General features: G+C 56.1%; 2 protein-coding genes across 2 annotated transcripts; one reads left to right on the plus strand and one right to left on the minus strand.

Annotated features, from left to right (window-relative positions):
- Positions 1–43: 43 nt before the first annotated feature.
- Positions 44–1,960, plus strand: J7T55_000913 (uncharacterized protein; the record flags this gene model as incomplete). Its single annotated transcript, XM_053140179.1, has 3 exons — positions 44–1,090; positions 1,308–1,538; positions 1,847–1,960. The coding sequence occupies 3 exons, from the start codon at positions 44–46 to the stop codon at positions 1,958–1,960; spliced, it is 1,392 nt and encodes a 463-aa protein (XP_052996563.1).
- Positions 1,961–6,338: 4,378 nt separating this feature from the next.
- On the minus strand, positions 6,339–6,881 carry J7T55_000914 (spindle assembly checkpoint kinase; the record flags this gene model as incomplete). Its single annotated transcript, XM_053140180.1, has 1 exon — positions 6,339–6,881. The coding sequence occupies one exon, from the start codon at positions 6,879–6,881 to the stop codon at positions 6,339–6,341; it is 543 nt and encodes a 180-aa protein (XP_052996564.1).
- Between the last annotated feature and the right edge of the window lie 4,917 nt (positions 6,882–11,798).

An 11,798-nucleotide genomic window follows, 5' to 3' on the forward strand; every position in this document is an offset into this window, starting at 1 on the left:
CCCGCAGCGCCGGTCCTCTCGCGTGAGAGAACTCCCGGAGACAATGACGGACCGCAACACCAACCACTTCCGCGGGCGACACTACGCGGCAGACCACATCACCGGCCCCGTGCCCTTCTTAAACCCCACCACACGCCTGCTCCCGCTGCACAAGCCCAAAGAACAGGGCAGAGACCAGCAGGCCGCACCTCATCCGCCAACAGCTGAGGGCGATGAAGATGAAGCACCGGAGAAGCAGCCCGCCTCCACCCCAGACCTGACGCCGACCGCCACCCACAGCAGCGGGGTCTACCACATCTGGCGGTCCCGCGACAACCGCAAAGGCCGGCACGCGCTGGCGCTGACCCGCTCGGCCGAGGCATCAGCCGCCGTCGCCGTCGGCGCACACCAGCACAAGCCCAGGCGCACCACCACCACGGGGTCCACGCTGCAGGGCATCGCGCGCATGTTCCTGCGCTACCCGGTGTGGGACGTGTCTTACGACGTGGCGACCATCTTCACGCTCGGGTCGGTCGTCTGGGTGCTCAACGGCTTCTTCGTGCTGCTGCCCACGACGAACCCGGGGAGCTCGTGGCCGGGCGAGAGCGCGTGGGGCGGCGGCGTGTCTGCCGTCGTGGGGGCCACGATCTTCGAGGTCGGCAGCGTGCTGCTGATGCTGGAGGCTGTGAATGAGAACCGGTCGGACTGCTTCGGGTGGGCGCTCGAGGAGGCGTTGGGCCACGGTGGTGCTGAGGGGCGGCTGGTGCTGCGCAGGGAGAAGAGCCGGTGTAATCATCACCATCGCGATAAGCGGGCTTTCTTGACGGGCACAGGTGTCGACGGTAGCGATGGGAATATGGATGCTGGAGAGCAGGGAGATGCCAGCTCTGGTCAAGACGAGGGGGGCAGCACGACGGCCGGGAGGCGGTGGACGTGGTGGCCGTCATGGTACGAGCTGAGGACGCACTACTTCCGCGAGATTGGCTTCCTCGCATGTCTGTCACAGATGATTGGAGCTACGATCTTCTGGATCTCGGGCTTCACGGGATTGCCTCAGGTTCTGGGCGTTTTGACTGTGCCTGCTGAGAACGGTATCTTTTGGCTGCCCCAGGTAAGCAATATCACTGCCAGATGAACGTCCAACACCTCGCAAATGGGATCCTCACAAAGGCATTCCATTCTCATTTGGGCTGCGGGAACAGAAGATGGCAGACGACCATACACTGCTCCGTTGTCAATCGTGCCGTCATCTGCTACCACAAATGACCTCGAACTCCCCGTATCTGCTAGACAACAATCCAGCTACTAACATTACACTCACTCGTCAGGTCGTCGGTGGCACAGGCTTCATAATATCCTCCTGGCTCTTTATGCTCGAGACACAGCCAAACTGGCACACGCCGTCCCTCACAACACTAGGGTGGCACATCGGATTCTGGAACCTCGTCGGCGCACTCGGCTTCACGCTCTGCGGCGCGCTAGGCTTTGCGAGCGGCTCGTCACCAGCCTGCGAGACGGCCTCGCTGTGGTCGACCTTCATCGGGTCGTGGGCCTTTCTGGTATGTTCTCGCTCGCCTTTACCCCCACTCACTTTCCTACTCGTCATTATCATCATCTCGGAAGATGCACCCGCATGTGGGGATTAGTGCCCTGCTGGCCTGTACGCGCCCGCTCAGCCCCAGCGGGCGAAGCGGAGCCCCTGCCAGCCCTGTCCATGGGGCGCGCGAGCGGGCTGAGCCGGGGCCCTCTGCGGGTGATTCTCCTCACGAGGCAGGCCCCGAAACAAACAAGACCCCATCACCCGAGCTCGAAATGCTGCGGCGGGTGTGCCGAAACCTTACTGACGAACGTGTTCACCTCGTATCAGGTTGGGTCCATCATACAATGGTACGAGTCCCTTGATAAGTACCCCGTGACCGTGATCGACAAGAAGTTTGTGGGGCCGGGAGCGTCCTCGTCGGGGATTTTGGAGAAGATATAATGCAGGGCCTGTTCATAACACCGGGAAATAGTAGCAGCACCATCAACGCAATGCTCGTCATCTTTCGCAGCGTATTGCAGTGGTATGTGGATGCCCAACTTGCATATCCACCACGCAGTAGTCCCCAACAAGAAATAGCCCGAACTATTATGCCGAGTGGTAAGTCCCGGGTTTATGACGGGCTCATATGCAGTGTTTCCCAATACATCACGCCACGGACGTCGACCGCGGCCCCTCCTCGAATGGAACACTCAAGAACAGCTGCTCATAACCGATCGTGGTGACTTGGTACCCACCTCACTATCGAATTTCGCTTGTGTTCCTGGTATATGGCCAAATGTGTTGACAAGGCTGCGACACAGCACACGGCCAATCACCCAGCCAGGGATTGAGCGACAGAGGGTGGAGATAACGTGATTCCCATTGCATGCGGGCATATTGAGATGGCAGACGCAATAGGCGAGATGTCTCAAGAGTGCAGCATCGCGTCCCCTCCACCGGGCCTCACCCACAACCCGCTCTCCTCCAAGACGTTGCGAGATCAAAAGCAACAGTGCCGAATCTCTCTGTGCCCCTTCGACATTTCCCCGCTGGTGATCAGACAGGGAAAAAGCAAACCCGAAGGTGGTCGCTGGTTACTTGACATATGCAGTGGAACTTGGACCCAGGATAGTCATCTCGCACAGCTTGCCTGTGACGCCAGGCGGCGAAGGAGTCCGTCTGCGACCCTCAGACAGGCCACTTTTTCTCAGCCTATATTCTGCTTTTTGTGTATACTCGGCCTGTCTATAGAGGACATGCTACTGTGGCCGTGTGAAGTGCTTACCTAGAGTAAACTCTAAACCGGTGAAAGTCCCGCGCTTAACCTGCTCGCCGAAGGTGCCTCCTGCTATGCTACGGTGAAGAGGCACAGCGGTACTTCCCGTGGAAATATCGTTTACGTATCTTAGCATCAATTGACCATTCCAAATCCTTCTTGTGGACCGATCTAGCGGCGCTGGGGACCCAAATGCGACGTCAAGTCCGGCGGCATTCGGGAGGACATAGAGCGCGCCGCGATGCCGAGGTCCCGTAAATACGGCCAGCGCGTGTAAGTCCTTGGGAAAGGCAGGTAAGTAGTCGAGCGTGGGATCGTCATCTTATTCTAGGGTCTCGACCGTAGGACATTCCCACCTGCCGAAGTATATATCGAGCCACGGGACTGTTAGGCGGTAGCATCAGCCTACCCAAGAGTCCGACGCTGAACGAACCACCAGCCCTTATGGTCGTAGAGCAGGTTGACCACAGCAGCTAGGTGAAACGTGCGCGATGCGGCTAATCCTCGTCAAAAAGCCAGAGGGTAGTGTCGGGAAGAGAGCATATCCAGTTCACCGGAACTACTCAGCTCTGATCAGCCACCCAAAAATGTTCGGCAATCTGATTTGCCTCGCTGCACTGTGCCGAGTACCCTTGACGAACGCGTATGTTGCATGAGCCAGCATACCGTGCGTATGCGGCGGCGCTAGTTCTGGGTATCCTTGTGATTAACGTTGAAGTAGGTGGTACTGCACGTCCGGAGTATAAAATGAACTACGTCGTCCTGCGACCTTGCGAGGCTCCCAGCCCGAGGTTGCATAAATGCGACGTTATGTAGGCGCGACTACAGTCATGAAACACGGTCTTCTCCGATCGGGGTGACTCGCGCGAGCGAGATTGGCGCCTGTCGTTGGCTTGGGGAGCAGATATTGGCGATATATAGGTGATATGAGTGTTATTTCGCAGTGAAAGACGTCACGGATCTCCCACGACGCATTGCTGCGAGCTTCCAACTTCCACCTGGGCTTGTCGGACGCGGCAGTTGAGACAAGTCATCAAATTAGCGGAATCATGTCTTTTTTCGGTCGGCAGGTCCATCACTGATCGCTAATTGTCAATGTCCCGTAGCAAGCATGAGGTCAAGAAATATGCGTGACGTGCGTTGTGACCCAGACAGGATGAGCTTGCTCCGGTGTAAATACCTCTGACAAACCCTCGAGACTGCAGAAGCTATCTCAACACAAGCACAACCACGACCGGCATAATCCAAAGCCAGCCCTGTCGTCCAATATCCGCCGGCATGTCGGAAACCCAGCCGAGGAGCTTCCAGTCTGGCCGAGGTCATGACTTGAATTGCGATTCCACCTCACGCTCGTGATTCCAGGCGCTTGCCATTCTTCATGACGGGACATGCCGTTCACCCTGCGCGAAATAAAGGTATTTGTGTTGGTCGCATCACGTCCAACCGGAAACGATGAACGGTAGATATATGGATCTACACTCATCAACCAGGGCCTGAAGTCTGAACGGAACCCACGGGCAGCGTAAGCAGATTTCCGGCATCCGATCGGTGAGATCTACCCTGGGGCCGCAGGGGAAAACCTGCCGCGCCATGAATATCAGTGGGCTCGAGCTTTCTGAGTTGGGCAAATCGGCATGGGCATCCGAAGCTCCAACGCTGGATGTGAGGTCCGACATAACCCTATGGAAGCTTTGAGTACGGGGCAAATGAGGGCACACCATGAGCAAGGGTGGCTTGGCTGGCTGGCTCGTGCTGACATCTCGTTTCGCTGAAATTGATGATCGGAATGGAGCACGAGTGTGCCAGATTGTTTTCGAAATGTGTCGGCGTATCCGGCAGATTTCGAGGTCCCTTGTTTGCTGAAATAAGGGCGGAGTGATGCTGCACTCGCCGCAGATGTGCACATATTCTGATACTGCACCAGACGCGTGCGGGCGTGCTGTGAACAATCGACCAGGATTGCAGTGTGACATTATGAAAGATACCCGGCACTTATGGTATTCCAAAGGACCGGTCACTATGAAGCTTGCCGATCTCAAAGCTCAGACTGTAAATAGTCAATATTTTAATCGCTCAGACGTGTGAATATGGCGTCGGGCTTTTCTTAGGAACGCACGCACAGAGTGCCTAAGCAGCAAGGCTTTCCAGCGTTGTGGAAAAGCTGGGGAATTAGCAGGAACTCCGGTGCGCGCTAGCCCAGGGGCTACTTGGTCGGAATGTAAGACTCTGAGCCGCGAGCCGTTGAGGAGAATCCTCTCACATGGTTAATCGTGGATGGAGGTGTGCGCGGGGGACGGGCCGGCCTGTTAACCACTCCTTAGCGCTGTCACGAGATGGACGCGATCTCATCTCTATTGCGGCGTGATGTGTGTGGGTGTGTTCATCTATTAGGCACTCAATTACCTCAGTGCACCTCGTATGGAGTGTACTGTACCAGGACCGAGGAGGACTTGTATGACATCCCAAGCTCGGAATGGGCAGCGTCGCATCCGAATCTCAATTGAGGTGTACGTGCTCTGCCTGCTTGTGCGTCGAGGCTGAAATCAGAGTCAACTTCCTCGAAAGAAGGTGTCGTATACACAGATGCCCAGAGGGGCTCTCCTGCAAGGCGAAGGCCATTCTCAACCATGATGCTCCGCTTTCGCACAAGATACCGCGCCAACGTCGTAGCGACCATGGCCAGACGACAGGCCAACAACGCCACTCAAAGTGTAAAAGCTGGCCCGAACGCCGCTCGCCTGGAAGAATCCGCCTTCTGCAGCTACCGAGGCGCCTATGACTTGGTCCGCCCCGCCCAACCCGGACAGTTGGGTGGCGTGGGCTCTCGGTGGAGCTGCTCAGCTGCAGGATTCACCAGCTTCCGCCAAGCCAGGGTCAGGCTTCTTCCGGGGACGCCATCACGATTCAGAGGGAGCAATCGTGGTCGAAGTGGAATCCCAAGCTTTGATGGCGGTATTTGAAGGGGCAAACGTGGCTTGCGCTTGGTCGTTGGGTCTGGCCCGGCGCAGGCGCGCCCCCACTTCCGTCATATATGTCAGTTCGATGAGGAGCGACACCCATGACTGAAGATCGCGGTACACCGCGACAACTTGCTTCTTGTCAGAAGACGCCGAAAATTACTACTGTGACCAATTTGGTCTCGCAGCTTGAGACGATCGCTCATCAATTGAGGTTCGAGCGGGGCTGAAAGTTACCGGCCCACAACCATGGATGTCGTCCCAATGGGTGTTGATCGGCGGCACGATTTGATGACATGCGTGCATGGGGACGGCTCGCACGGGAGGACGGTACAGCGGCTGGAGGGAGCTCCTCGCCTGGGATTTCTCTGCTTTTGCCGCAGCCTGTATTTGATTTGGCTAGGCTGTGTTGATTCGGCATTCGTCAACAAGAGCCTGCGACCTCATGCGCAAGCCCGGATAGTTTGCATTGCCGTTGATTCCTTTCCAACGCCCCTCTCGGTTACTTTCAGGCTATACTCCAATAGTGAATACCGATCAGAGAAAAAGCAGAGAATGGTGCTCGATATGAGACAACCGTTCCGGTCAATGCTCCGGATGAGGTCTACGCAGATAAGCTCTTCAGATCGTTTACAGTTGCCTTGCAATCGACGTAGCGCGCTTGCCAGCACTGGGTGATAATGTGGCCAATTGCGCCCAGAGACTCGGTGTCAGGGAACACACGGCTTTTGTACAGCTCTTCTATCTCCTCGTCTTCCTTGCCGTCATAAGGTGTCTGTCTAGTCATGCGTTCATAGAAGACACACCCGAGCGCAAAAAGGTCGGCCTGGACAGAGAGCAGTGGCCCAGGGGACTCATGGCTGGCCGTCACCGCAACAAGGAGGGGCGAGCCGTCGAGTGATGACCCCGCGAAGTCGGCAAGCTTTGTATTGAAGCCCTCGTCCACGAATATGTTTGCACACGTCATGTCCTCATGTATGACACCAGCCGCATGGATGAAATCGACCGCCTCTGCGATTTGAACTGCCCAGCGCAATCGTTGCTGTTGGCTAGTTCCCTCGTTGATGAGCGCCCTGAGGTTGTGGTTTGAAGCGTACTCCAGGCGGATACCTGAATCGAAGGTGCCATGGTAGCATAATATTCCCATGTGACCCCCGAGTTCGGTAAATCGCTCGTAGATCTGCTACTCCCTCGAGATGAAAGACAGGCTCTCTTTGTCAAGTTGAGTCTTGATAATGGTATTTGACGATTCGTCAAGAACCACGAGACCAGTGATGCCCCACCCAACAACATCTGCTAGGTCAAAACCAGTTGGATACTGGATATCGTCCGTCTCCATCTGATCTGGCGGAGGTTTGAGGCTCGTCTCTACCCTGGAGAAGTGTGGGCTGTAAGGATGCTATAGGAGGATGCGCTCGGGGACCCGACCATGGGCAAGCTCGCGGTTGGGAAGGATAATTTGCAATAGTCTGTGGGTGATCGACCTTTCGGCGCTCTGTCTGTGGTCGACGGCGTGTGCACCTGTCAAGAAAGTATGTCGGCAGCGCACGAGAGAGCGGTACCCATTTGCTTGGATAGCCCTTGTATCTGTGACGATCCGTGCACATATGGCAGCGGTGACCATGCCACCAAGGCTAAACAATTAACAATTATCGAAACCGACCCTTGGCGGTGGGGGCCTCTTTTTCGATAGTACAAGCAAGAGAACAAGTCATTCCATCGCGACGAGGCGTCACCGTACGCGTCAGAGGCTGTATCTGTCTCTGTGGGGTGGATCGGGGGGCGCGGAGCTCGCAACTTGATATGGTCAAGTGTTCACTGCCGGATGTGTGACGACTGCAGTATGCGACGAGGTGGCCGTGTGTCACGCAGTATGGGAGTGTCAGTCTGGAGCTGAGGCTGAAATCGACTCGACGGGGTTTCAAATTGACACGTGCAGAGCGAGGGTAGTCGGGTATGACTCTCCGAGGAGGGGCATGACCTGATGATTGACCACCGCAGCCGCCGACGTTGGTGATCACTGGGGGGCATTGGGAAATTGGACGCGCCCGATAGAGCCATCCTTGCATACAGGCAGACAGACAGAAAGATAGGCACATGGCAGACGGCCTCTAAGGACTGGTAATGCCTGATATGACCGAAGCTGCGACCAGTGGGCACGTTGGTGCAGGAAGCCTCCCCTGGTCAGCGTTGCATTCCGTCTCGACCAGAACTATGCGTGCATGCTGCCGCTGCTGTTGCAGCAGCTGCTGCAAGACAGTCTGCTGAAGGAAAGAATGGGACAAATCGAGGCCAGCAAGGGGGGCGATCCATGGCTTGACGGACCGCTAGAGAACGGAAGTTTGGGTCTGGGTTTGGATCTTGGAAGGGCCAGCCAGTCGGGATGAGACAGGCAGAGGGACCAATTAATCAAAGGGCCGTCGAGCCTGTTTCTGGCGAGGGGCTCGGGTTGGACAAATTGGTCTCTCCTCGAGGAGCACAGCAAGGAGCGAGCGGGTGGGCGAGCGGTCGAATACGAAGGTGCGAAGCAAAGCAAAGCACCAGGTTTTGCTCCAAGGTTGTGCTGCGCTGCTGGAGAAAGCTGTTGAAGAAGCGGGAAATTGCAATGTGATGGCAGCGAAGGGCAGTGCAGCAGTCTGTGAGGATGGGAGGACTGGGGCGTGGCGTTGTTGGCTCGCCGTGTGGCCGTCTCAAGCTCAAGAGGGAAATGAAGGGTCCCTTTTCTGTGCTGGTCATCTTTCATGCCCCTCGTGCCCCGGCCATTAGTGGACACTGGCCTCAACTGGCCTTTCTCTTCTCGAGTTGTTGTGGACGTGCGCTTTCCCCAAAGAGGAGGAGGCAGTTGCATGACCCTTCCACGCCTTCCTTCCTTAGTCTGCCTCCAAACCCCAATCTAGCCCAGGCCGATTGGGGAGGTGCCACTGTCACAGGCGCCCGTGCGTGCCTTCCTGGATGGCCTGCGATGGCCTGGTCGGTCTTTCCCACACTGGTGACAATGTGGCCCGTACTGTACATGGGACTAATGCAATGCAAGAGGAACCTGGAAAGAACGTTCCTTTTCCATGCCCACTCCCACCCTAACCCCACTGCACCGCACCGCACCTGCAGCTGCAGCTGCAGCATCGGGAGTGGGCACCTTGTACGGATATGTGTGTGTTGGCCTTCACATTCTCGAGGCTCGATGGCTTCTTCCACGTCTGAGTGCTACACTACCTAGGTACATAGTCCAGTGTTATGTAGCAATCTGAAATCACTCATCAGCTTGAAGAAGCACATGCCCAGGAAACGGCCTTCAGCCGAGTCTCAGGCCGCAGACTATAGTTCCCAGGTTCTGGTTCTTGACTGGACCGAGGCAGCCGAGCCAGGAACGGCCCGTTTTGGCTGGGCTGGATCTTGTGTGCTGGAGATTTTGGAGATTGCTCTTTGTACCTGTGCCACCCCGTTTCGCCTTGACAGGTACAAGCCGCTTTCCGTACCAAGATTGGCCCATCCGCTAATTGAGCTCAACCCAGGTACCCGTAGACGGACCAAATGGTTATTTTGTGTCTTAAGTTTTTTTGCCCTCTCCTTGGTCTCCCGTAGGAACAATCTTGCAATGCCCCTGATCTAGCCCCCCTTTCTTGGGTTTCCTCGTACCAAACTGCCAGACGATCTGAGCCACAGAACCACAGGTCTTCGCCCTCGACTTCGGTATCGCAGAAGATTCTGTACACCCCCAGATGGGCTTCCATGCAGCTACCAAGCCCGTGCTGTCCATCCACTCACCTGCGGCAAGCGATCTCACTCCCTAATCGAGGTGCATGTGCTTGCGCCCGCAGTGCACTGCAGAGCACTGCAGAGCAATGCATTGGGTGCAGAGCAGACACGACACGAGCACGACACGGCAGAGAACGACCGGTTCGTCACGGCCAATGTCACATTCATCCAATGCCTTTCCATGCCTTGCCCTGTCCTGTCCGGCCCTGTCTCGCTCATGCTCATGCTCATGCCCTGCTGCCCAATTAATTCGACGTCTGTTCCCCCCGTCCCGTATCGGCGAGCATCGGGTTTCCCCTCCTTTCGAGCAAGCTTTGATCTCGGCTTCTGCCAGCCAGCCCAGCCAGGGCCAAAAAGGCGAGCAGGGGCGACGACATGGCGTATTATGGGTCCCAGGCTTGTGCTCCTGGCTCCTCACACCTCGCACCTTGCACCTTGCACCTTGCACCTTGTCCTGCCTGTATCTGTGCCTGTGCCTGTGCCTGGGCCTGTGCTCCTCGCATCCCATCCCACCCCAGGTCGATACCCTGCATTTCCCATTCTGCTACAGTACCGTACCTGCACACTACGACGGTACCCACTCATTCAATCTTAAACCTCGTGGTCTTTCCATCCACCGTTGTTGATCATTCATCGCCTGGTCTTTGAGGGGCCTCGCTCGAAATATCCGTGGGTCTAGTCTAGTCTGTTGTTCTCACCACTTTTCTTCCTCTCCTCTTCTCCCCATAGTCGTCACCCCGTCCCCCGTCCTCCGCAGTCCCGAGACTCATCGCCGTTCACCACACCGACCGCCGGCATTTGCACCTCCACCGTCGCCAGTGTATGGCTTCGTGATTGGACGACGTCGACCGAGACAAGAGACATCGCTCTGACTCTGTTCGTCTCAACTGTCGGTCCATCCAAAGGCACTCCTCTCTGCCCACGGTCTCCAACTCGACCCGGCTACATCCGTCCCGTCCGCTGTGCATGTGTCCGTGTCTGTGTCTGTGTTTCTGTGTCTGTTCTACAACTATATGCCATTGAACGTCACTCCACGCTTCACGTCTCCAATTCCAAGCCGGCTCTGTCGATAACTGGATTCCTTTACCTGCCCAAGTAAGTGTGCGCCCCTGATTTTAGTCTCACCACGTCCTTTATTGTGCCCAACGGCGCGGGGTCACTCAAGACTGGGAAGAGGGCCGAACACGGCGACCAATGCTATCGATCTTCGCTACCGGCAAGTTGAGGTGAAGATAGTCAAGGAGAGATATGTCGTGCTTCAAGCTGGTTCCCTGATGCTGATCCTGCTCGGCAGACGCGATCGTCATTTGATGGGCTGCTGCGGCACCAGCGTATAGGGGCTTTTTCTATATCATACAGACACCGCATTGACATATCTTGGTCACGGCCCTATTCCTTCCCTCGTTCTCGAAGGTTTGTGTTCACTGGGGACGCCCAATTCTCTCTCCTGCACACAGCCAAAAAGGCGGAGACTATTTCATTTCCCCAAACCACAAGCGACCCGGCCTTCCTACTGTCCTTTTCATCGAAGCAATTATTGCCCAAGCCTTTGTGCTGCTACAGGATTGTCGACTGGGCGGCGCCATTTCGACTCATGACTCGAATTTGATCTACCGTTCCGCAACTCAAGCCTGTGAGGCCTCGGAGACATTTCAAGGTTGGCTGACTTTCGTTTCCAATTTACCCCGGCCCAGACTTTGGCTCATAATACGGTCCTCTATAATCAGGGGGGATCCAAGGGGCTCTGCGTGGGCGACGAGAACCCGAAGCTAATTTTGTCGTCAAACCCCAGACACAGTTGATATGCCAATCGTTCGGGCGCGCAACCTTCTCCATAATTTTTCCCTGGCCAATTCATCTGATTGACTTTTGAGAAGCATCTGAAAAGACGCTGGCGCCAACTATTGGTTTCCACCTTTTGGTACGTAGGCTTCGGTCTCCACCCCGCCTCCCTGGATCCTATCTCGCTTTGCCAACTACGAGCGACTGGCGCCTTACAATTCCCGATCACTGGCAGATGTGCTGACTGGCCAGAAGAACGACCGTACACGACAGCGACTGCATGTGGCGTTTTTCTAAGTAGCCTCCGTGCTACGTATTCCGACAGGGGTACCCCCTTTGGACTTGGTTACCTCGCTACTACCCAGCACAACGCAGAGGGTTTGACGCGTATCCAGACCAACTCTGATTTTGATCCTATCCCCTTTTCCTTCTTGATCTCGCTCAATAACCACACACACCCGAAATGGCTGTGTGGGAGACTGAAGATGAGAGGAGCGGGCCAGCCAGGCCAATCTTGACCACAACC

The sequence above is a fragment of the Diaporthe amygdali genome, assembly GCF_026229845.1.
Source record: "Diaporthe amygdali strain CAA958 chromosome Unknown NODE_6_length_1560011_cov_65_102424, whole genome shotgun sequence".
NCBI lineage: Eukaryota > Fungi > Ascomycota > Sordariomycetes > Diaporthales > Diaporthaceae > Diaporthe > Diaporthe amygdali.